At 44.3% G+C, this 26,359-nt stretch overlaps 1 protein-coding gene across 1 annotated transcript; it reads left to right on the top strand.

Moving 5' to 3' along the window:
* Window positions 1-2,345: 2,345 nt before the first annotated feature.
* On the top strand, window positions 2,346-26,336 carry DUSP14 (dual specificity phosphatase 14). The gene is made up of 3 exons (XM_082605410.1): window positions 2,346-2,494; window positions 23,855-23,937; window positions 25,023-26,336. Exon 3 carries the CDS (start codon window positions 25,115-25,117, stop codon window positions 25,709-25,711), a length of 597 nt encoding a protein of 198 aa, XP_082461536.1. The 5' UTR covers window positions 2,346-2,494; window positions 23,855-23,937; window positions 25,023-25,114; the 3' UTR covers window positions 25,712-26,336.
* Window positions 26,337-26,359: the final 23 nt, after the last annotated feature.

Raw genomic sequence — 26,359 nt, 5'->3', positions numbered from 1 at the left:
TCCTTAATCTCTAGATCTTCACACATACATCACACTCAATACAAACTCTATTTTAGTCCTCCTCCCTCCTCTTCGCTGATGAGGATTTGATTCTTCATGGTAGGCTTAGTTCTAGAATGCGTGAAAATGCCCAGTTCCTTGTCACTAACAAGTGCTGTTCTGGAAACCTGCCTTCTGTGTAACAAATGCTTGCATCTGAAGAGGGATGTATCTATTTGTGCTGCTGAGTCATTGAATTGACTGAAGGAAGACTTGGAGCGGGGGGGGAGAAGTAGAAACGAAAGCGGCATACAATCGTTTCTATTAGAGATTTTGCTATTTTGGTATTGGCATGTCAAAAATAAGTCACTAGATGAATTGATGGTGGAGCAATTTGGCGCTGGGAAGATGCCTTTCCCAGGCAAGATTTGAACTCCTCATGTGTTATCCTGAATCAGAGTCTGCGTTGTTCTCTCGCAGAAAAATTTTGCTTAATTTTAAAGCTTTGATTCTCTCTTTATGAAGGGAAAAATAAACAAATCTCTCCATTCTAGGCCTTTTCAGCTCTCTTAGGATTATCACTGAAATGGCTTTGATGTTATATTTTTGTCTGGGAAGCAGAGAGAACTTTTAGATATTCCTGTACCCACGGGATGACTCGGAATCCGGTTGGAGACCAGAAAGCATAAAAAATCCCCAGAGCTTGTGGTTGAAGATGCGGGGGGGTGGGGGGTGGGGTGGGATATAAACCCAAAGCGCTGTTTTTACTTCCCTCACCAATCCTTCCCCTTAAAACTATGATTACTCGTTTGAATGTTCAGCAGTTCTGATGCCAGTGATTTACAACGGTGAGTAGCTGGGGCTGGTGAGCAAAGGGTTGGGCGTGGAGTCGGGACTCTTAGGTGTCTGACTCACTGCAGAGCCTCAAGGAAGTTGTTTACAGGGCAAGATTGTGCTGAAAAAAGTCCGCTTTGCATCTACTCATGTTATAGATGGACAAACCTACATTTAAAAAAAGACCCTCGGGCTTCCCTGTGGCGCAGTGGTTGGGAGTCCGCCTGCCGATGCAGGGGACACGGGTTCGTGCCCCGGTCCGGGAAGATCCCACATGCCGCGGAGCGGCTGGGCCCGTGAGCCATGGCCGCTGAGCCTGCGCGTCCGGAGCCTGTGCTCCGCAACGGGAGAGGCCACAACAGTGAGAGGCCCGCATACCGCAAAACAAACAAACAAATAAATAAAATTTAAAAAGACCCTCAGGGCTTCCCTGGTGGCGCAGTGGTTGAGAATCTGCCTGCCTAATGCAGGGCACACGGGTTCGAGCCCTGGTCTGGGAAGATCCCACATGCCTCGGAGCAACTAGGCCCGTGATCCACAACTGCTGAGCCTGCGCGTCTGGAGCCTGTGCTCCGCAACGAGAGAGGCCGCGATAGTGAGAGGCCCGCGCACCGCGATAAGGAGTGGCTCCCGCTTGCCACAACTAAAGAAAGCCCTCGCACAGAAACGAAGACCCAACACAGCAAAAATAAATAAATTAACAAACTCCTACCCCCAACATCTTCTTAAAAAAAAAAAAAAAGACCCTCAGCGTGACACAGCAAATAAGGCTTTCACGAATCCATGCGTTCAGCCTGGGCTCCGGAGAACCTACAGTTCTGCCTTGGAGGCACGGGCTGTGGACCTGGTGTTTTGAAACTCAGGTGGCACCTGTGGTTTATGATGGTGCGTTGGCGGTCTCGGGGCAGGCAGAAGATGGCCATTTCTATAGCTACTTCTGAGTCTCAGACAACACAGCTTCCCACAGTCGTTAGAAACTGCCCATACCTGCCCAAGCAAAATTCATCCAACAGTTGCCATGAGATTTATTTCCCCTTCACTCGTTGGTCCCAGCTCCTGGGCTCTCCCTTGCAGGACCGAAGGTGGTGGTGGGGGGAGAGGCGGAGATTAGTCACTAATTGCACTCTTCACACCTTTTACATTTGTATTGTTTTCTTGCCTTTAACCCTCTCACATTCAGAAAGTACCCTAGTTAATCATCCCTGCACCCACGCCCAAACCCAGTTTGTAGGTAGACGCTTAAGTGGGGAAGGAGCGGGGGCGTATATTGAGACACAGATGAGGACACAACAAGGGCCCCCTGAGCAGAGGTCTGCCGCGGCAGCTGGGGCGGTGCGAGCCGCGGGCGCGCCCCGGACGCCCCGCTCGGCGGCGGAGGACACAGTGCGCAGGCGCTTCGCCCGCAGCTCCGCGCGTCCCCCGCGGCTCGCCCCCCTACGCGCGGCGCGCCTCTAGGGCCGAGGCCCCGCCCCCGCACGGAGCACCGCCCCGCCCCGCCCCGCCCCCGCCCGGAGTGCCCGCCCCGCCTGGGGAGAGGGCGGTGGGGTGCAGGGAGCGTGCGCGCGGCCCGCCCCGGGCGCGGGCGGAGGGGAGAAGGAGGGGCGCGCGCGCGGCGGCCAGCCGGCAGAAGCCGGGAGCAACGCAGGAGGCAAGAGCGTCAGCCGGGAGCAGGGGCGAGCCGGTATGGGGCCCGCGGGCTCGGGCAGGGGGCAGCGGGCGGGCGGGACTTGGCGCCTACCGGGCCCCGGGGCCCTGGCCGGACCGGATAGCCGAGGGCCTGCGCGAACGTGGTCTCTGGAAACTTTGTGCCGGCGTCCCCCACCTGCTCCCGGGTGGTTCTCGCATCCTTTGGGCGGCGGGGAGAGGAGAGGCCCGGCGCCCAACGCAGCGCCCCCTCCTCACCGCCCGACCCCGCCTCGCCGGCTCTCGGCGCGCATTCCGCACCCCCCCCGCCCCGCCACCCCGGCTGCTCCCCCACTGCGGCGACGCCTGGGCCGGGGTCCCAGCCTTCTGGTTCCTTCGCGAGCATCCTTTCCCTTCCCCTCCCCCTCCCTGACCCCTCTGCTCTGCGGTCCAGCCAAGGCCTCTCTGCCTGCTCACCCCGTCGCCACCATTCGCCCGCTCCGAGCCACGGGAGCGTCGGCGGCTTTTTGCATCTTCCAAAGGTTTCTGGTGCTTTGGTAGAAGCAACTTGACTTTGAGCAGTGCCAGGTATTCAACTGGAGTATTTCTCTACGGTGGTGGATTGGTGAGCACAGTGCTCACATGTCTGTTTATCTCTCCTAAGTACCCTTGCTCCAAAGCGACGTTGAGTCGTTGTTTGTGTGCGAGAGGAGTTGCATGCTGTATGTAGCTGCCTTAAGTGGATTGTATAACTATATTTTATTTAGGTGGATGTTTCCAATGGCGCCAGCCAGTGTTATGGTAACTGGGCATCCCAGAGGCAAGGGAAGGAGGAGTGACTTAAAAATGCAGTTCTACTGTGTAGGGACTTTTTTTTTGTTTTTAAGTGCCTTGTGCTTTTCATCCAGCAAGACCTCAGGGCGTTTAGCACGTGTTAACTAGCTGTTCAATGTAGTTTTATGAGAGAGGTAAGTAGAAAACATTACGTCCCATTTTACGGATTTGAAAACGGAGGCAAAACGCCAAGTCCTGATTCTTGACTCACCTGAAAGGTATATGGACCAGAGTTCCTGGAATTCCTAGTCCATGAGGCCACTCAGAAATGTCATGGAATGTTGGAACATACTCCCTGAGATTGTACAGGTCAGTTAAAAGTCACAGGGTGGGGCTGCCAGCAGCTCCACGCTTGGGACTCAGATCTGTCACAAAGTTAAGTGATACTGGACAAGTCACAGCTGCTCTCTGCGTGTTTCCTAGTCTTTAAAATGAGGGGAACAAAAGTGCTGTATTCTTTGCAAAGTTGTGTGAGTGTGTCTGGAAGCTCCACTTCCTTGAGCTGCACTTGGTGACTGTTACTTGTTGTGGACTCTTAAAGGCCCCCTGAGAATAGGTTCCCTTTAGAAATGCAGGGAAGGAGGAGCCCCCAGAATGAATAACCGCCTCATCTTCACCAGAGGCACCTGAGAATTCACATCAGGGACAGGCTGAGTTAGGGACCCCGACGTGGGTGGTAGCAGAGGGTTGCCTGGTGGAGGAAGGAGCCCTGCACAGGCGGCTTGACACATGGGTCCTACTCCTGCCTCCAGCTCTGACTCATCTTCTGACGCTTGGGGGAGGAGAGGTAGATGCTTGATATTTTTGGCTTTCCCCCATAAATGGGAGACAGTTTGCTTCATTCGAAGGCTTTTTAACGTTAGCGTCCAACGTGTCTATGCTGTGTTCTTAGCTGAAATCTCTCACATTGGTTGAATGCAGGTATGATTTGTGTAATATTCTTTAATACAATGGTATAAATGTATATTCTTACCATAAAAAATTGGCCAGGTGTGTAAATACAGGAAATCCTTTAAAACTTTAGCATTTTAAAATGTTGCTCCTTAGGGAAGGAACTGTGTTTGGTAGGTTCTTTAGCAATTAGGATTTTATTTTAAGGCGAGGTGGATTACAAATACTTTTTCCCAATACCAAGAATTAATCATTCTCTGTTTGGAAAAAAATTAAAACTTTACAGATAAGATTAAAGCCTTCTTTTGAGCAGCTGGCCCAAAAGTAACTGCTGCGTATATCTTTATTGGTCTGTGTGTATTCTTTTAGAATTTTCTAAGCATTTTCATAAATGTTTGTTTGCACAAAGTGATTTTTTTTCTGGTTTGCATAGTCTGAAAACCTCTAGCTTTTTTTTTTTCCTGAGTGACTTTTTAAATTGAAATAAATTATTATAAAATTAACCAATCCTGTTCATAGAGACTGGGTTTCTGTCTAGAACAGGTAGCATGTGTTTTAAGTACAGCTGGTTGTAAAGTCTTATTGACCCTGATAGCATGGTAGTATTTCTCCAGACAATGGAGAAATGACCCCTTCTTAACTTCAAAACAGTTAAATCATTAAGATCCTTGGCGTTACTCTTGGTTGCAAATGAAAACCTCCCCATTAAAAAAAAAACCTGCCGTATTCGTCTTTTCCTTGTTTGTGAGGAGGCATAAAAGGGAGTGGAAAGCAAGGAGAGTTGCTAAAGCAACAGCACCTGAGTATAAACTTACAGAGCGAATATTTAAGATGGTAGCTTTAGTTATTTATGAAAGCCCGACTGGGGTGAAGACAGAGAACGGGAAATGTTAATGTGGGCACAGTTCAAATCAGTAATTTCAGAAGAGAGGTGAGTTAAAACAAAATTCACATCAAGAGTGGGTTTCTGGTGGTCCAGCAGTTAGGACTCTGCGCTGCCGAGGGCTCGGGTTCGATCCCTGGTTGGGAAACTAAGATCCCACAAGCCGCGCAGCCCAGCCAAAAAAAAAAAAAAAAGTGTTTATAGGTTTATACGTTAGACATTTATTGAGACTCTTGCCGTGCGAAAGGTTCAATGCTGACTATTGGGGTGGAAGGCAAGTAAGGTCCTTGCCTCATGGAGCTGACCGGCCAGTAATGACATTGAGAGAGGAAGCGTTCTGTCCCCAGACAGGCCAGAATTGTAAGGGTTCTGAATGACTGGAAACCAACACTGTATTGAACTTTTGTATTGTGAATTATAACGCACAGAAGAGGGTATAAAACATAAATGGGTAACTTAATTGTTTTGAAGGAAACAGCTGTAACCGTCTTGCAGGTTAGGAAGTACCCTCCTCCCACTCTTTCCCAATGACCAGCTCTCTCCTTACCCCAGAGGTAACCCAGCCAGTAAATAGCTTCATTTTTGTGAAAGTCATTTCCTTTCTTTTCTACAGGTTGTATCACCTAAATACTAACCCTAAACAATACAGTTTCATTTTGCCTGTTTTTCACTTTTATGCAAATGGAATTAATGTAGGTATTCTTGTAAATCCATTTTTTGGGGTGGGTCAACATCATATATATGTATATGTATGTAAGTGTGGGTATTTATACATATATGTATATACCCACATATATAATATTTTGGTTCAAATTCTTGCAGCATTATAGTTTTTAAGATTCATCCATGTTGTTACCTGTAACTAATTAGTTCATATTTGTATGAATATACCACAGGTTATCTATTTGTCTTCCACTGTTGATGGACATCTGGGTTGTTTCTGGCCCAGGGCAGTTATGAATACTGCTGGTCATAGATGTGCATATCCTCAGCTTTATTAGCTGATGCCTATTTTCCAAAGTCGTTGTACGAATTCCTCCAGTGGTGTCAGCCTTGAACTCATAATCCACTGTACTTGCTGTTTAACCACAACATGTCTGGCTATTTCTTTTTTTTTTTTTTTTTTTTCGGTACGCGGGCCTCTCACTGTTGTGGCCTCTCCCATTGCGGAGCACAGGCTCCGGACGCGCAGGCTCAGCGGCCCCAGCCGCTCCGCGGCATGTGGGATCTTCCTGGACGGGGCCACGAACCCGTGTCCCCTGCATCAGCAGGCGGACTCTCAACCACGGCGCCACCAGGGAAGCCCTGTCTGGCTATTTCTTGAATGAATGAATAAATTTCACCTAGGTGGCTTGATCCCTGGCCCTTCATGTGCCACTGTAGTTTTATACACTTAAGTTTGTATGGTTTGGACTACATACCACCCAAAGCCAGAGATGGTTTTCCACTCTATGTGGCTGACAAGTACCCAATAGAATCCTTCCATTGATTTTATTTTTTTAAACAGTTATAGGGGAATTTAAATATGCAAAATGAAGTATTAAAAATTAAAATGTCTAGTACCTAGAGTTTTAAAGAAGTTTTAAAGGTTTTGGAAGAATTTTACCTCTTGGGCCCCCAGATGCCTTGATGTGGTGATTTGCATTGTGCTGGAGATTACTTGCCTCGTGCCCGGCTCTGAAGGTGCAGGCCAGCACTGCTGGCTTTAGTGTGTGATGTGTGCAGGAACCCAGGCCAGTACTTGGTGACAACACCCTCTAAGGACCAGTACTCACGTGCCTGTGTACACATGCGGACCCCCTAGAAGCAGCAGCAAAGGAATTCCTTGGCAGTTCCAAAGGAACCACAGCTTCTTTGCTACAGGAACAGATGCTTCTTTTACAATCTTTGAAGCGTCCTTTCCTCCATCTCTTCCTTTATGCGCGACAGTAGAGGTAGTACCGGGTTTGACAGAGTTCCTGCTTTCTGAGTAGACAGTTGCCAGGTTAACTTTAATTGCCTGTGTTTGGTGTTGCTAGCTGGATTTAAAGCTGGGGTGTGTGTGTGAGAGAGAGAGAGGGAGAGAGGGAAAGAGGAAGAGGAAGGGGAAGGGAGAGAGGATAGGGAGGGGTGGGAAGGTCACGTCAGGACAGTTATTAAATTATTAAGTTCAGGTGTTTGTTGAGCATCTACTGTGCCTGGTGTTATCTGCTAACAGTCTCTTTCTATTCTAAGGGCAGAAATACAATTCTGTACGTTTAGAAAACACCTTTCAACTGTCATCATGAAGTTATCTCTGAATAATAAGATAAACTCGCATCTGAAAAAAAAAAACCCACCCTTAAGTAGATCTTTTTCTTAGTTGGAGGGTTGATAGAAGAACGGTAGTCCAGAGAATGTGAGATTTGTGATTCCTTGAAATTTCTTCTGTAAGGCGTCTTGGAAAATGGCTAAATTGCTCTATTTTCAGTCTTTACAAATCATGAACACTTTTTTACTCATATACTAAAGGTTTTTTTTTTCAGATTCTCTAAAATAACCATAATTTAAAAAACTACATATGTATAAATTAGAAGTTTTTAAGAAAAGACACCCATAGTGGGAGGATGAAAAGTAGTGTCAGAACCTCTTAATCTGAGTGATGGGGGGAGAAATTTTGTGTTTCGTGGTATCCTTTTCCAAAGGCTGTAATTTACAGAGGAGCTTTGTTTTCCACCTGTTGCAGGGAAGAGCGGGGAGCCCTGATGCCAAGGTTACGGTCGTGTCCTGTTACGTGCAGCCCATGGCCCTCCCCGCTCACCTCAGCACTTCCCATTCTTGCTTTTACCCTGACAGAGAGTAACCTCCTATCCAGTTTGGTCAGCTTTCCCCTGCCATCTGGAGGTCTCAGTGGACAAAAAGGCCCTTCTGAAATGTATATGCAACTGCTGGGCTTACTGGTGCCTTGTCCCTGAACGGTTTCAGCATCAGTGGAGCATGGCAGGCCTTTTTGACTCCTTAGGTCTTTGAGTTTGCAGAGCCACAGGAGAAAACTCTTGAACAAGAGGGTGTTGCTTCTGTTAACTAGTAAACAGTGATGTGGCAGATAGAGTACCACCAGAGCCTTCTGACCAGCAGCCCAGTGATTCTCATGCAGGGTCCTTAGAACCACTTGGAAAAATATTCCTTTGCCATGTACTATGATGGCTTTATAACATAATTTCAGCTAGTGGTTGGCAAATGTTTTTCTGTGAAGGGTCAGGTAGTAAATATTTTAGGCTTGTGGGCCGTACAGTTTTTTTGTTTTCTTTTTTAACTTATTTTATTTTTGGCTGCATTGGGTCTTCATTGCTGCACGCGGGCTTTTCTCTGGTTGTGGTGAGCGGGGGCTACTCTTCATTGTGGTGTGTGGACTTCCCATTGTGGTGGCTTCTCATTGGGAGCATGGGCTCTAGGCATGCAGGCTTCAGTAGTTGTGGCACGCGGGCTCAGTAGTTGTGGCTCGCGGGCTCTAGAGCACAGGCTCAGTAGTTGTGGCGCGCAGGCTTAGTTGCTCCACGGCATGTGGGATCTTCCCAGACCAGGGCTCAAACCCGTGTCTCCTGCATCGGCAGGCGGATTCTTAACCACTGCGCCACCAGGGAAGTCCACAGTTTCTGTTGCAACTATTTAACTTGCCTTTTTAAGCTTGCCTTTGTAGCATGAAAATGCCAGTTAATATGTAACAAATGAGCATGGCTGTGCTCCAGTAAAACTTCATTTATGAACACTGAAATTTTAATCTCATACAATTTTTATGTGCCATGAAATAGTGTTCTTCTTTTGAATTCTCTTTTAACCATTTAAAAATGTATAAACCATTCTTCTCTCATGGGCTGTACAGAAACAGGTGGCCGAGCAGACATGGCCCGCCTGCCATAGTTTGTCGGCCCCTGATTTGAACAAGAGTAGAATGAGGTTCAGAGACCATTGCATTCTGGTTTAGCATGACTAGTAATTAGTAGTATAATCTACAAAGAACTATGTGTGTGATCTTTTTGTGTAAGACTATTTCTTTAGGAGACAATTAAAGCCAAGGGAATAACTTCAGGATGCTATGTTCTTTGACCCCTATTTAGCTAAAAACTTGATTCCTTCCTTTGCTCCAGGGAGGCTCAGATACACCCAGGTGCCCTCAGAATTCGGGAGGCGTGCTGTCCCTCAGCAAGGATCAGGGTATGGAGCATCCAGCTAATGCAAGAGACTTACCTGGTTATCTTATTCTGCTCAGAAACCCTCATAGATAATTACAGATGCCTTTGGTTTATTAAAAAAAATGGGAAGTTAATTCATCCGTAGTTTACAAATGAAGTTAATTTGGTGTAAAAGCACCAAAAATGTGGAAGCGGGCCAGAGGTACGATATAGGAGTCCCTGCAGGGAGAACGTTGAGGCTCACTGCTTGAATTTTAAGAATGTTGATACATCTAGTGAGGCATCAAGTGGTTAGATGATCAGAGCGCTCAGCCGTTCACCAGTGAGCTGTTAGTCCTGTGAACTTTATTCTAATTTATAAATTCGTTTCTGTCTCCCTTAAAGTGATAATGAACTTCTAAGGACTGAGATCTTATTTATGAAAGGACCTGAGATTTCACGATTCTGCTTTTCAGAGGGCAGTAGTGACTTTTGCAATTTTGAGGCAAACTTATACGTGCCTTGGGTTTAATTGCTGACGTGATTTTTTTAAGTACTCTGGGTCTAGATGTTCTGACCTATACAAATCGAAGTTCACCACTTAACCAGGAGTCTATGATTCATGTTTAATTTTTACCACTTACTCTTTGAAGATTTAAAAGTATTATTTGTATAGGCTGTGGCACAAATTGGTTTCCAGTTATCACCAAACAAGCTTCAATGTGATTGTGGAATTTTGCAAGCATTTTCTGGGTTCAGGATGATCAGATTTTTCACACCCAAAGACCATCTCATACCACTTAGCAGTTTAGGATTTTTTAGATGAATATCCAGATTATAGATAAAGTACAGACTAAATTTATGTTCCTTAATTTCTTTCTCTTCAGTTTTTATTTTCTTCCCCAGTGAAGTGTACATTTTGGTAGTCTTTAGATCAGTTGATCTGTTATGGTCAGATTGTATGACTAATCAACAAATGGACAACTCATGGAGAAGGGGTTCTGGTCCCAGTGGGGTTACTCATTTTCTGTGTAGAGTCTGGAAAAGCCTCTTAACCTCCATTTACCTCTGATTCCTCATCTGGGAACCATGACAGCAGAATGATGCTGATCTGTGAGGGGCTGAGCGTGCTCGTGTGGCTTAAACAAAACAGGCGCTCGAGTTGGCTTCAGCAAGTCCAGTGGGCCAGACCGAGGCAGATTAATGTGAGCTGTGTTTCTCACCCTTTAATGTGTATGCAGATCGCCTGGGATCTTGTTAAGCTGTGGCGTCTGATTCTGTAGGTCTGGGATGGGGCCTGAGATTCTGCATTTCATTCAAGCTCCAGGTTCATGCTGCTGGGCCTTGGACCACACTTTGTGAGTAGTGAGGGGCTATAGAAAAGGGCTAGTGTTCTTCATTTGGAATCTCAAAAATAAGGCGGCTCTTGCAAGGCAAGAATGGCAGCATGTTTTAAACGGGTTGGAGAAAAAGCACGATAGTGTAATCTATGAGACCCTTCCCCAAGAAACAAACAACTCAGGTTTTCAGCACCACTGACTGTTTTACTTTGTCTTGACCCTGTGCCTTCTCTGCATTACCGCAGCAGCACCTGCTGTTGGCACCACTCATTTGATTCGCTTATTGTTAGTCTATCTCTAATTGTTATTCATTTTAAAATATATTTATTTATTTTTGGCTGCATTGGGTCTTCGTCGCTGTGCGTGGGCTTTCTCTAGTTGCGGCGGGTGGGGGCTACTCTTCGTTGCGGTGCGCGGGCTTCTCATTGTGGTGGCTTCTCTTGTTGTGGAGCATCGGCTCTAGGTGTGTGGGCTTCAGTAGTTGTGGCACGTGGGCTCAGTAGTTGTGGCTCGCAGGCTCAATAGTTGTGGACCAGGGCCGAACCCGTGCCCCCTGCATTGGCAGGCAGATTCTTAACCACTGCACCACCAGGGAAGCCCACCTCTCTTTTAAAAAGGGTGACTTTAAGAGGTTTTTTTTTTTTTTGAAAGAACTAGATAAACATTTACTTCAGTGGAAGAAGAAAATGTGATTACGTAGGCTTTTCATGTATTAAAAAAATAAAAACAATGTGGGCCTCCAGTATATTACTGCAAACCTCTGAAATCCCTAAAGCTAAAAATATCTTAGATCATTTTACATGGTCATCTCTAGCACCACTGTGGCCATTTTTCTGCCTATTCAACATGAGGAGAAAAAGCAGTAGATAGAATTTTAGTTCTTTAACTCCTGATTCTAGTGATTTTTTTTTTTTTTTTTTTTTGCTGTACGCGGGCCTCTCACTGCTGTGGCCTCTCCCGTTGCGGAGCACAGGCTCCGGACACACAGGCTCCGCGGCCATGGCTCGCGGGCCCAGCCGCTCCGCGGCATGTGGGATCTTCCGGGATCGGGGCACGAACCCGTGTCCCCTGCATCGGCAGGCGGACTCTCAACCACTGCGCCACCAGGGAAGCCCTCTAGTGATTTTTGTCATTAAAAAAAAAAAAGTAGCTTCTGTGGCAGTGGGATGGATGCTCTGAGTAGGCTGTGACTCCAGGTAGCAATTCTGCACCTGCTGCCGGTATAGACGCTGGTGCCACATTCCAGGAGCTCTCCAGTGCAGGGAGCAGGCAGTTGTTAATAGCTTAATGCATTATTGAGATTACAGGCCCACTGGGTAGACACTAATTCTGCATTTTACTTAGCATTTACCACTTTGATGTTCGTTATTCAAAGACACCAGCATCATCCCTGACATTTCTTATAACTTGTTAAAAGACAGCCACCACCTCCCTGGGGTTGGTTTAGGACACCTCCTTTTTTTTGTCTTTCACCTCACCCCGCCCCCATCCCCCTGGCCAGGAAAGCATTTTTCCCTCCAAGAAGTAAATGCAGCTGCCAGAGCGACTTGGGAGGGCTGAGTTGAACACCATGGACGGCGACATGGACACTCCTTGGTGTTCTCTCCGGGCATCCTTGTCCCAGAGACCCGTGTGCTGCAGTGGGGGGGTGTTGTCGCTCAGAAGGCATCTTGCAATCGGTGGTCCCTCAAACATGGTCAGTCTTTTACTCTCCTAATAGATATCCTTCTCTGTTTTCCTGTACACATTCACTAAGTAGATTTTGACACACCTGTGATGTAATACGCATGTTTTCTTTTATTCATTATGATCAGAATCTGCTAATCTTAGAAATGAAGCAAACGAGGGCTTCTTGTTGTGCCTGCTCCGGGACTGCTCCTTGCTGAGGTCCCTCTGCTATCAGGAGAGCGTTCTGGGTCCTGAAAGGTGTACCTGTCTGTGGCAGTATTTCCCTCTTCTGGGCAATAGGAGAAACTGGAGCAGCCCATTTGGGGTCAGTCTTCCCTGTGTGTAGCATTCGGACACGTCCTGCTCAGGCAGATCTGAGGCCCCTCACGCACTGAAGGCGCTGGTGCTGTGGGAGTCCTGTAGGGCGGGTAGTGAGGCCGCAGCCACCCCCGCACAGGCACAGAGAAGCCGTGTGTGGGCTTGAGCAAGGGATCCAGACACCTTGGATCTTTTCTTGGCCCTGTGACTTGTCTTCTCCAAGTTGAAATCATCTCACCCTTTCTGAACCTTGTATTTTTCGATCTGTAAAAGGGGTCGGGAGTGTTGGTCAGAGGAGCATCTGTATATCTGTGCCCTCTGAGTGCTCTCTGGCAGAAGTTGTTTTTCTAAACCTTGGACTCAGCTTTGGCATTTTAAGCAGGTTTTTGGCACAAGACTGACTAGCAGCAGCAGGGAGGGAGCGTCATGTCTGTCTCACTTGGATTCTGCCCTGAGGACTCACAATCTGCGTTCTTTTCCCTGCAGCACCAAGTACCCTATCACTGCCCGACGAATGGGAGTTAACTGAGTAAGCTAGGCTTTCAGCCCACCCATCACTTACCCATGGCCCTTGATGAAGACCTTTCTGCTGAAAAGGCCAGTGAGCCTGGGACACAGGCCTCAGGAGGGCAAGTGGCTTTCCCAAAAGGATAATTATTTGGGAGACCACAAGACTGGGTCCCTCTTAATTAGACAGTAACTAGATAACCTGGTTGGAAATCTGATTAGCATCTTCCACATTGAGGATGGAGTTATCACCAGCAGTTCAAAAGCCTATAACTTTGTGTGTTTATTACCACGGTGACGTTGCTTTTTAAACTATGAGGATTCTGCCAGGGAAAGACTTGGAAGTGGCATGAGACCGTGCTCTGCTGCAGGACAGGCTGTTCTTTTAAGGTTCTGCCCGTTTCCATGCATATCTGACCCTCACATCCGCATGCATTTCCTTATGCGACTACTTCCTTGTTCGTCTTCGTGATGCAGTTTCACCTATATACATCTGTGTACCTCTGTATCATTGGTCAGCAGGTGTGGTCCCCAAACGAGGGGTGCTAAGCTTGGGCGAGGCAGCTCCCTTCAGGCACCGGCGGTTTCTGGGGAGAGACTTGTGATCCATCGGCACCTGCATTCTGAGTGCCTCAGTCTTGAAGAGGAATCTGGGTGGCACACCACAGCATCCACCTCTGCAGCGGTTCTCAAAGTGTGTCCTCTGACCAGCAGCATCAGCATCATGTGGGAAATAAGTGCCAGCTCTAGAGTCCCTCTCCAGAACTACTGAATCAGAAACTCTGGGGGTGGGGCTTAGCAATCTGTGTTTTAACAAGCCCTCCAGGTGATTCTGATGCATGCCAAGTGTGAGAACCACTGCAGTATAAAGCTGGAATTATTTTAATTTTTTAAATTGAGGTACAGTTGATATAGAACATTGTGTCAGTTTCAGCTGCACAACATAATGATTCGATATTTGTGTATATTGCAAAATGATCACCATGGTAAGTCTAGTTAACATCTGTCACCATACATAGTTAACAAAATTTTTTTTCCTGTGATGAGAACTTTTAAGATTAAGTTGCTCTCTTAGCAAGTTTCAGATATGCAGTACAGTATTAACTATAGTCACCATGCTTATTTTATAACTGGAAGTTTCTGTCTTTTAACCTCGTTCACCCATTTAGCCCCCACCTCTGACAGCCAACAATCTGTTCTCTGTATCTATGAGCTCTTTTTTTTTCCTTAAGATTCCATATATAACTGATGCTATACAGTATTTGTCTTTCTCTGACTTACTTCACTTAGCATAATGCCCTCCAGATCTGTGTTGTTGTAAATGGCAAGATTTCCTTCTTTTTTATGGCTGATTAATATTCCATGGTGTGTATATATACCACATTTTCTTTATCCATTCATCCATCCATGGACACTTAGGTTGTTTCCGTGTCTTGGCAGTGAACATGGGGGTGCATATATCTTCTCGAGTTAGTGTTTTCATTTTTTGTTGGATAAATACCCAGAAATGGAATTGCTAGATCATATGGTAATTCTATTTTTAACTTTTCAAGGACTCTCCATACTGTTTTCTGTAGTGGCTGCACCAATTTACATTCCCATAAACAGTGCACAAGGGTTCCTTTTTTTTTTTTTTTTTTTTGCGGTATGTGGGCCTCTCACTGTTGTGGCCTCTCCCGTTGCGGAGCACAGGCTCCGGACGCACAGACTCAGTGGCCACGGCTCACGGGCTCAGCCGCTCCGCGGCATGTGGGATCTTCCCGGACTGGGGCACGAACCCGTGTCCCCTGCATCGGCAGGCGGACTCTCAACCACTGCGCCACCAGGGAAGTCCTTTTTTTTTTTTTTTTTTTTTTTTTTTTGTGGTACGCGGGCCTTTCACTGTTGTGGCCTCTCCCATTGCGGAGCACAGGCTCCGGACGCTCAGCGGCCATGGCTCACGGTCCCAGCCACTCTGTGGCATGTGGGATCTTCCCGGACTGGGGCACGAACCCGTGTCCCCTACATCGGCAGGCGGACTCCCAACCACTGCGCCACCAGGGAAGCCCAGGGTTCCTTTTTCTCCACATCCTTGCTAACACTTTTTATTTCTTGTCTTTTCGATAATAGCCATTATAACAGGTATGAGTGAAGTGATATCTCATTGTGGTTTTGATTTGCATTTCCCTGATGATTAGTGATGTTGAATACCTTTTCATGTACCTTTGACCATCTGTATTTCTTCTTTGGGAAAATGTCTATTCAGATCCTCTGCCCATTTTTAAATCAGATTGTTTGGGGTTTTTTTTTGCTATTGAATTATACACACTGTTTATGTATTTTGGATATTAACCCCTGTTGTTCATATCATTTGCAAATATTTTCTCCCATTCCATAGGTTGTCTTTTCATTTGTTTAGTTTCCTAAACAAAAGCAAAAGCTTTTTAGTTTGATTTAGTCCTACTTTTTTATTTTTGCTTTTGTTGCCAAATCCAAAAAATCATCACCAAGACCAGTGTCAAGGAGCTTATCACCTCCTATGTTTTATTCTAGGAGTTTTATGGTTTCAGGTCTTAACATTCAACTCTTTAATACACTTTGAGTTTTTTTTTTTTTGGTATGGTATAAGATAGTGGTCCAGTTTCATTCTTTTGTGGTGTTCAGCTTTCCCAACACCATTTATTGAAGAAGCTGTCCTTTCCCCATTGTATATTCTTGATTCCTTTATTGTAAGTTAATTGACCGTGTATACATGGGTTTATTTCTGGGCTCTATTCCGTTTCATTTATCTATGTGTCTTTTTTTATGCTGATGCCGTACTGTTTTGATTACTATAGCTTTGTAATATAATTTGAAATCAGGGCGTGTGATGCCTCCCAGCTTTGTTCTTTTTTCTCAAGATTGCTTTGGCTATTCAGGGACTTTCTGTTTCCATACAAATTTTATGATTGTTTATTTCTGTGAAAATGCCATTTGATAGGCATTTGATAATTTTGATAGAAATTTGATAGGGATTGACAGAATCTGTAGATTGCTTTGGGTAGTATGGACATTGTAACAATATTAATCCAGTTCATGAGCACCAAATACATCTTTCTGTTTATTTGTGTGTTCTTCAGTTTCTTTTATAAATGTCTTACAGTTTTCAGTATACAGGTCTTTCACTTCCTTGGTCAAATTTATTCCTTAAATATTTTATTTTTCCTGATGCAGTTTTAAATGGAATTGTTTTCTTAATTTCTCTGATAGTTCACTATTAGTCTATAGAAATGCAACAGATTTCTGTATATTGATTTTGTATACTACTTTACTGAATTCATTGATTAGTTCTAACTTTTTTGTGTGTGTGTCCAGTCTTTAGGGTTTTCTATATATAATATGTCATCTGCAAATAGTGACAGTTTTACTTCTTCCTTTCTGATCTGAATGCTTTTTATTTCTTTTTCTTGCCTAATTGCTGGCTAGGACTTCTAATACCATGTTGAATAAAAGTGGCAGGAATGGGCATCCCAGTCTTTTTCCTGATCTTAGAGGAAAAGCTTTCAGTTTTTCATCACTGAGTCTGATGTTAGCTGTGGACCTGTCATATATGGCCTTTATTATGTTGAGGTGTGTTCTCTCTATACCTGCTTTGTTAAGAGTTTTTATCATAAATGGATGTTGTATTTTGTCAGATGCTTTTTCTGTACCTATTGAGAGGATCATGTGATTTTTATCCTTTTCTTAATGTGGTGTATCACATTGATTGATTTGCAGATGTTGTACCATCCTTGCATCCATGGGATAAATTCCACCAGATCATGGTGTATGATCCTTCTAGTATATTGTTGAATTTAGTTTGCTACTGTTTTGTTGAGGATTTTGCCATTATGTTTATCAGAGATATTGGCCTGTAATTTTTTTTTCTTGTGGTGCCCTTGTCTGGTTTTGGTAGTAATGTAATGCTGGCCTTGTAGGATGAGTTTGGAAGTGTTTGCTCCTCTTCTGTGTTTTGGAAGAGTTTGAGGATTGGTATGTATTTTCTTTTTAAAAAAAATTTATTTGTGCTGGGTCTTAGTTGCAGCACATGGGATCTTTGTTGTGCAGCTCTTAGTTGCGGCATACGGGATCTAGTTCTCTGACCAGGGATCGAACCCAGGCCCCCTGCCTTGGGAGCACAGAGTCTTAACCACTGGACCACCAGGGAAGTCCCTAGTATGTATTCTTTAAATGTTTGGTTGAATTCACCAGAAAAGCTGTGTCCCGTACTTTTGTTTGTTGAGGGGTTTTTGATTATGGATTCAATCTTCTTCCTAGTTATTGGTCTTTTCAGATTTTCTTTTTCTTCATGATTCAGCCTTCGTGTATAATTGTTAATAGTAGTCTCTTATGATCCTTCGTATTTCTGTAGTATCAGTTGTAAAATTTCTTCCTTCACTTCTGGTTTTGAGTCCTCTTGTCTTTTTGTTGTGTGTGTGTGTGTCTAGCTAAAGGTTTGCCAATTTTATCTTTTCAAAGAGTTTCTCTCAGTTTCATTGATCTTTTCTAAAGTGTTGTCTTTTTAGTCTCTATTTATTTTCCTTCTGATCTTTGTTATTTCCTTCCTTTTACTGACTTGGGTTTTTGTTTGTTCTTTTTCTAGTTCCTTGAAGTGTACAGTTAGGTTCTTTTTTAAAAAAAATAATTTATTTTATTTTTGGCTGCATTGGGTCTTCATTGCTGTGTGTGGGCTTTCTCTAGTTGCGGTGAACGGGGGCTACCCTTCGTTGTGGTGTGTGGGCTTCTCATTGTGGTGGCTTCTCGTTGCAGAGCACGGGCTCTAGGTGCACGGGCTTCAGCAGTTGTGGAGTGTGGGCTCAGTAGCTGTGGCTCGAGGGCTCTAGAGTGCAGGCTCAGTAGTTGTGGCACACGGGCTTAGTTGCTCCATGGCATGTGGGATCTTCTCGGACCAGGGATTGAACCTGTATTCCCTGCATTGGCAGGCAGATTCTTAACCACTGTGCTACCAGGGAAGTCCCTAAAGTTAGGTTCTTTATTTGAGATCTTCCTTGTTTCTTGATGTGTAGGCATTTGTCATTATGAACCACCCTCTTAGAAGTGCTTTTCTTGTATCCCATAAGTTTTGGTATGCTGTATGTCCATTTTCATTTGTCTCAGGTATTATTTTTGATTTCTCTTTTGGTTTCTTTTCTGACCTATTGGTTGTTCAGTAACATGTTGTTTAATCTCCACTTATTTGTGAATTTTCCAGTTTTCTTCTTGTAATGATTTCTAGCTTCAGACCGTTGTGGTTCGAAAAGATGCTTGATGTGATTTCAGTCTTAAGTTTATTAAGGCTTGTTTTGTGGCCTAATATATGTCCTAGAGATTGTTCCATGTGCACTTGAGAAGAAGGTGTATTCTCTTGCTTTTGGATGAAGTGTTCTGTATATATGTGTTAAGTCTACCCCATCTAATGTGTAGTTTAAAGCTGATGTGTCCTTACTGATATTCTGTCTGGATGGTCTATGCATTGATGAAAATGGGGTATTAAAGTCCCATATTATTGTATTGTTGTCTGTTTCTCCCTTGAGGTCTCTTAATATTGCTTTAATTAATTTACTTTTTAAAAATTTTGGCTGTGTGGTGCAGCATGTAGGATCTTAGCATGTGGGAACCTAGTTCCCTGACCAGGGATCAAACCCATGCCCCCTGCACTGGGAGCACAGAGTCTTAACCACTGGACCACCAGGGAAGTCCCAATATTGCTTTATATATTTAGATGCTCCTATGTTGGGTGCATAAACATTTACAACTGTTATATCCTCTTGTTGGATTGACCCCATTTATCATTATGTAATGCCCTTTTTTGTCTCTTTATTTTAAAGTCTATATTTTGTCTAAGTATAGCTACCCCAGCTTTCTTTTGGTTTCCGTTTGCCTGGACTATCTTTTTCCATCCTTTCATTTTCAGTCTGTGTGTGTCCTTACACCTGAAGTGAGTGTGTGTATCCTTACATCTGAGGTAGGCAGCATCTTTTTTTTTTTTTTTAATCCATTCAGCCCCTTTCTGTCTTTTGATTGCAGAATTTAGTCCATTTACATTTAAAGTAATTATGATAAGTATGTACATACTGCCATTTGGTTAATTGTTTTCTGGCTGTGTTGTAATTCCTGTCCCTTTCTTCTCTTGCTCTGCTACTTTGTGGTTTGATGATTTTCTTTGTGGTATGCTTAGATTCTTTTCTTCTTAGATCTTTTGTGAATCTGCTATAGGTTTTTGCTTTGTGATTACCATGAGGCTTACACATAACTTATAACAGTCTAAGTTTAAACTTATTCTAAATCTAAAGCACATTTTTACTCCTCCATCCCCCACATTTTTGTTTTTTATGTCACATTTTACACCATTTTATCTTGTATATCCCTTATTATATTTTTACTACTATATCTTTTAATCTCCATACTAGCTGTGTGAGTAATTAATCCATACCACCTTTACATTATATTTTTCTAAAGTGTACTATAGTTACCTCTACCAGTGAGATTTATACTTCCGTATGTTTTCCTGTTACTAATTAGTGGCCTTTATTTTCAGCTTTAAAAAGTTGCGTTCATTCTTGTAAGGCCAAGTTTAACTTTTGCTTGTCTGGAAAACTCTTTAAATTCTGAATGACAACTTTGCTGGTATTTTTGTCTGGAAGTTTTTTCTTTCAACACCTTGAATATATCATGCCACTCCCTTCTGACCTGCAAAGTTTCTGCTGAAAAACTTGCTGATAGTCTTATAGGGGTTCCCTTGTACATAACTAGTTGTATTCTGGCTTTTAAAATTCTCTTGTGTTTTTACTTTTAACAATTTAATTATCATGTATCTTGGTGTGGGTATCTTTAGGGTTTGGTTTATTTGGAACTCTCTGGGCTTCCTGGATCTGGATGTCTGTTTCCTTCCTTAGGTCAGGGACGTTTTTAATCCCTTTATTCTCTCTCTTTCTTCTCTATCGGACCCCTATAATGTAAATGTTGGTCTGCTTGATGTTATCCCATAAGTCCCTTAAGCAATCTGCACTTTTTTTCATTCTTTTTTCTTTTTACTGCTCCAGTGGTTTGAGTTTTACTGCCCTGTGTTCAAGTTCACTGATCCTTTTTATGCTATCATCTAGTCTGCAGTTGAACCCCTCTAGTGTATTTTTCAGTTAAGTTATTGTATTTTTCAGCTCTGTGACTTCTTTTTCATACTTCCTTATATTTTCTGTCTCTTTGTTGAAGTTCTGTGTTCACCATCCTTTTCTTGAATTAAGTGAGCATCTTTATGACCATGGTTTTGAACTCTTTTTAACAGGTCAATCACTTACCTCCATTTCATTAATGACTTTTTCTGAGGATTTATCTTGCTCTTTCATTTGGAGCATATTCCTCTACTTTTTCATCTTAATTTTAGGCTCTCCCTGTTGGTTTCTGTGCATTAGATAAAAGAGCCACCTCTTCCAGTCTTGGAGGAGTGACCTTGTGTAGGAGATGAATCTCACCATTCAACCCTGCCTTAATCTTGGTTGTCTCTCAAACCTTTGTGATTGTCCCTCAAACCTTTGTGATTGTCCCTCAAACCTTTGTGATTGTCCAAACAGACTACTTTATTTTTAGTGGCTTCCAGTAGTTGCAGGTGGGCCCAGACCTGTCAGTATTCTATAGGGAAGGGTCTCAGTCACCAGCTTTTAAAGTATGTAAATATACAGTCTTGTGGGATGACTAGCAGTAAGTCCCACTGTCTACCACAGCCAGGTGATCTAGAGGTGTCCCTTGGGCAGCAGTGGCAAAAATCAGGATACCAGGTGAGTATACGGGTTCCTTTCTGGAAGATACCAGAGACTTGAGGCAGAGGGTGAACACACAGATGGCGTCCACTGGCTTCTGTCCCCCGAGTGTGCCAAAGCAGAAGCTGGCCCCTTAGGCTGAAGCTCCAGGAAAAGCAAATAGGCCTCTTTCACAGAAAGACTGAGGGTGTGTTTCAGTTGGCTGTGTTGTGCCCCAGGGTTGGTAGCCAGCCAAGAACTGTGTTTGCCCCCAGAGTTAGGTGATCAAGAGGTGTCCCCTGGGTGGCAGCCACAAAAGCCAGGGCAACAGACACACATAGAAGCTACTCTCCGAGAAACACTGGTGCTCTGGAACACAGCAGAGGGACAGCACAAAGACAGTGCCTGCCCTGTGAGGTCTTTGGAGAGGATTACAGTAGACCCTTATATGTGTGTTTAATTAGAAGCCTGCCTCTTAGGTTGCAAGCTATAACTATTTTTTAAAAACTATTTAAAAATGTTAAATATGCACATGTCATAGGGCTCAGCCCTTCCACTCCTAGGTATTTAACCAAGAGAAAGGAAGGCATATATCCACACACTTACACATGAGTGTTTACATCAACTTTACTTGTACTAGTCTAAAACTAGAAACAACCCATTTCCATCAATAGGTGAAGAGATAAACCATGTTGTATCTGCACAATGGAATACTAGTCAGCAATAAAAAGGAATGACCTGTTGATAGACACAACTTCATGGATGAATGTGAAGATAATTATGCTGAGTGAAAAGCCAGACCAAACAGAAAAACCCTACATTGTAAGATTCCACTGTATAAAAGTCTAGAAAATGGGGCTTCCCTGGTGGCGCAGTGGTTGAGTCCGCCTGCCGATGCAGGGGACACGGGTTCGTGCCCCGGGCCGGGAAGATCCCACACGCCCCGGAGCAGCTAGGCCCGTGAGACATGGCCACTGAGCCTGTGCGTCTGGAGCCTGTGCTCCGCAATGGGAGAGGCCACAACAGTGAGAGGCCCGCATACTGCAAAAAAAAAAAAAAAAAAAAGTCTAGAAAATGTAAACTGTAGTGACAGAAAGCAGATCAGTGGTTGCTTGGGAATGGGGCTAGAGGGTGAGGGAGGGATGAATTATAAAGGAGCATGAGGAAATTCTGGGGGTGACGGGTATGTTTATCATTCTGAGGTCATGGTGTCTTGAGTGTACACATGTCAAACCTCATCAAGTTGTACATCACATTGTATGTCAGCTATGTCTCAACAGAGCTGTAAAAAAATGAAAATTTAAGTGCAGTGGTTACGTGGGAAAGGCAGAGGGACGTACGGGGGAGGAGCACTTCTTTTTTCAGTTATATTCTTTTCCATTATGGTTGATCACAGGATATTGAGTATAGTTCCCTGGGCTCTACAGTAGGACCTCATTGTTTATCCATCCTGTATATAATACCTTGCATCTGCTAATCCCCAACTCCCAATCCTTCCCCTCCACCCCACTTTGGCAACCACAAGTCTGTTCTCTATGTAAGTCTGTTTCGTAGATATGCTCATTTGTGTTGTATTTTAGATTCCACATATAAGTGATATCATATGGTATTTGTCTTTCTCTTTCTGACTTCGCTTAGAAGGAGAATCTCTACGTCCATCCATGTTGCTGCAAATAGCATTATTTCATTCTTTTTAACGGCTGAGTAGTATTCCACTGTATATATGTACCACATCTTTATGCATTCATCTATCGATAGACATTTAGATTGTTTCCATATCTTGGCTGTTGTAAATAGTGCTGCTGTGAACATAGGGGTGCATGTATCTTTTCAAATTATAGTTTTGTCTGGATACATGCCCAGGAGTGGGATTGCAGGATCATATGGCAACTCTATTTCCAGTTTTTTGAGGAACCTCCACACTGTTCTCCACAGTGGCTGCACCAGTTTACATTCCCACCAACAGTGCAAGAGGGTTCCCTTTTCCCCACACCCTCTCCAGCATTTACTGTTTGTAGACTTTTTGATGATGGCCATTCTGACCGGTGTGAGGTGGTACCTCATTGTAGTTTTGATTTGCATTTCTGTAATGATTAGCGATGTTGAGCATCTTTTCATGTGCTTATGGGCCCTCTGTATTTCTTTGGAGCAGTCTATTTAGGTCTTCCGCCCATTTTTCAATTGTGTTGTTTTTTTGTTGTTGAGTCGTATAAGCTGTTTGTATATACTGGAAATTAAGCCCTTGTCAGTGGCATCACTGGCAAATATTTTCTCCCAGTTTGTAGGTTGTCGTTTTGTTTATGGTTTCGTTTGATTTCTGTTGCCTTGGGAGCCTGACCTAAGAGAACAGTGGTACAATTTATGTCAGAGAATGTTTTTTGCCTGTGTTCTCTTCTAGGAGTTTTATGGTGTCATGTCTTATGTTTAAGTCTTTACGCCATTTTGAGTTATGTTTTGTGAGGGTGTGTTCTGACTTCATTGATTTGCATGCCACTGGGGAAGGAACACATTTTTAATGACACTGATTGGTGTTCATATTGTTACATAAATGAGTAACTAAGAGGGCCAACCTGGAAGAGAATACAAAATGAAAGCAGTTTCAAATTGCCGTCCACCACCAGCACCTCCTGTAAGTGACGTTCAGAGCTGCAGCCACCTCCGCAGCACGGCTCTTCGCAAAGCGGGCTGCGGGCACCTGGCCCGGCTGCTGCACCCGCTGTAGCATCGAGCACGCTGCACACGGTCCCGCACTGCCAGGTGGGCTGTGGGCACAGGGAAGAGACTCCAGCTCGCTCTGCGCCTCTTGCTGGCCCTGTGAGCAGAGCCGTACATTTCAGCACGTTGTAGTCTCTGAACCTCCTCCCAAATTCATCTTGGTTGTGGCCAAAACGGCACTGAATGTTTTTCACACCACGGGTTATGTGTCATTAACAAAGTCTGAGACTTGGGTTGATACTTCTTACTGGCACGTTCTTTAGAGGCACATGGAGATGTATTTAACAGGCTTTCCACTTCCTAGATTTATGCCAGTCAAACCCAATTTCGTAGTAAAAACCCAGGAGGAATTCTCTTGAACTTCCTGATTGACCATGTTCTTGCCTCTTTGTCTTTCTGCAGATCTGAGTTGTATCCACCCTGACCAGCACACTCTCTCTCAGGACTTTGCAGACGCAGGACTCCAGAGTAATCAGGCTCCTCAAGTGAGTAGTCCCAGCATCACCGGTCTGTGGAACCGGGGATGTTCTTGTCTAACTGAAATCACTGTGGGCATCCCTACGGTACCCTGGGTGGGGATCAGCACACTTCTCAGAGGGCACAGACTGTAAAGTGGTATGAGAGACTATATAGAGATTATATAACATTGAATGTCTTTTATAATAGCCACTGTACTAATGAAAGAATATAGATGTTCAAATGTTAAATTTTAATTCCAGTACATCTTAAGCCAGTGGGATACATCTTGGAGCTTAGAATTGGCTGAGGAAGGTGAAGTTATTTAGCCGCACCCAGGGTCAGGTCAGCTAAAATGCTCATTAACTTAGACGAATGAATTTTTGAGACCATGGCCTTCAAATTGCCTAGGATGGTTTCTTTCCATGGAAATGACATAGCACAGGTATTCCAATGTCACAAATATGATAGAGTTAGCTATTTTTTAAATTATAAAGGGCTAAGGTGACCATATGTCCTGGCTTTTCTGTAACTGATCCAATTCAGTATCTCTTTAGTCCACAAAGGCCATGCATTGGATGTATTACCTAAAGCGATACCGTTTTTATACTTTGTAAGTATAATCCATGTACGATCTCTATGTCTAGATTTAGGTTTAGGAAAATATGGCCATCATGACTGTGGAGGTAGGCAAGAAGTGTATGAAAGAACATGGCCACAGAAAGGATCACAAGTTCTGATTTCTTCCTGATTACCAGGGAACACGACTCCCTTCAATAAGAGCAAGACCCGGCAAGGTTGTTGTTCAGGGATTAGTTGGGCTTCTTTCTGTCTTTAACTTTTCCTAAAATAGGATGACTTTCTATCTAGTGCCTTTAGAAAAAAAAAAAAAAAAATCACCAGAGTGCTTTTACATTGGTTTTGCATATTGGCATCTTAGACTACTTTTCCTAACTGTTAATCGATGAAAATGATTTGTCTACCTCCTGGAAAGAACACACTATTACAGAAGATAAGCATTTCCAATCCTTTTACCTTCCCATTCCACAAACACTGCAGAAGGCTGTGATGAATCGGTGGCATTTAAAGTACTGACATAACCTGTATTTTGCAGGGAAGTGACTGTAATTTCCAGTTCCTTGGTGGAGGAAAACAAAACACTCTGCTCTTGCTTCCAATGATGCAAGTGTGATCGCTGGCGTCTTCATGAGCTCCAGAGGTCACAGCACGCTGCCGCGGACTCTCATGGCCCCTCGGATGATCTCTGAGGGGGACATAGGAGGCATTGCTCAGATCACTTCCTCGCTCTTCCTGGGCAGAGGCAGTATAGCCTCCAACCGGCACCTCCTCCAGGCTCGGGGCATCACCTGCATTGTTAATGCGACCATCGAGATCCCCAATTTCAACTGGCCCCAGTTTGAATATGTTAAAGTGCCTCTGGCTGACATGCCTCATGCCCCCATTGGACTATACTTTGACACCGTGGCTGACAAGATCCACAGCGTGAGCAGGAAACACGGGGCCACCTTGGTGCACTGTGCCGCAGGGGTCAGCCGCTCGGCCACGCTCTGCATCGCATACCTGATGAAATACCACAACGTGTGCCTGCTGGAGGCGTACACCTGGGTGAAAGCCCGGAGGCCCGTCATCAGGCCCAACGTGGGCTTCTGGAGGCAGCTGATAGACTACGAACGCCAGCTCTTCGGGAAGTCGACAGTTAAAATGGTACAGACACCTTACGGCATAGTTCCAGACGTTTACGAGAAGGAGTCCCGACACCTGATGCCTTACTGGGGGATGTAAGTCTCCAAAGCCTGCGTCAGCAGCCCCTCGAGCAGCACCAGCACCCGCCGCACGCGTCTGCTCCCCTCCTCACCTTTCTTTCCAGGTGGTTGACTTCTGGTTCTCCCTGAAGTGCTTTTTCCACACTGCGTGTTCACGTCTATCTTAAGAGAGAAGGGAGGGACGGGAGGAACGTAAGGGGAATGCTTACATGGCTACTGACATTTTTAAAGCTAACATTTTGGAATAGTGTTTACGAAAATCTTTAACTGGCTTTTAATCATTTTTAAGGATTTGAACAGTTTAATAAACTGGCTCCGCTCTATCCTCAATCCCATGCCTTTTGGCATCATGGGAGGAGCTCAGTGCAAAAATCACTTTGGGCCCCGATTAACCCTTCAGATACAAGCTTTGCCCAAGGCTGCCGACCAAACAAATGCTTAGGGAACATTGATACCAGTGTCAGTCTCTACTGGATCAGCCCTCTTTCCTTTCCCCCTATCATTTAGTGATTCTGTAAGTTAAAAAAAACAAGCCTTTATTATTTAGCTGTTAATTATAACGAAATCTGCAAACACCCTGTTGGAATCAGTGTGCCCCAGGACTATACTAGCATTATTTTTAATAAATATATCTGCTTAACATATGGGAATTTTTTACTGATAAGAA

Source organism: Mesoplodon mirus (assembly GCF_964341445.2).
Source record: "Mesoplodon mirus genome assembly, chromosome: 18".
NCBI lineage: Eukaryota > Metazoa > Chordata > Mammalia > Artiodactyla > Ziphiidae > Mesoplodon > Mesoplodon mirus.
The sequence above is the reverse complement of the archived record's forward strand: the minus strand, read 5'-3'. Positions and strand labels throughout refer to the sequence as shown.

Bases quoted from the DNA above. Each gene is read 5' to 3' on its own strand.
- DUSP14 (XM_082605410.1), top strand. From the start codon at position 25,115: ATGAGCTCCAGAGGTCACAGCACGCTGCCGCGGACTCTCATGGCCCCT.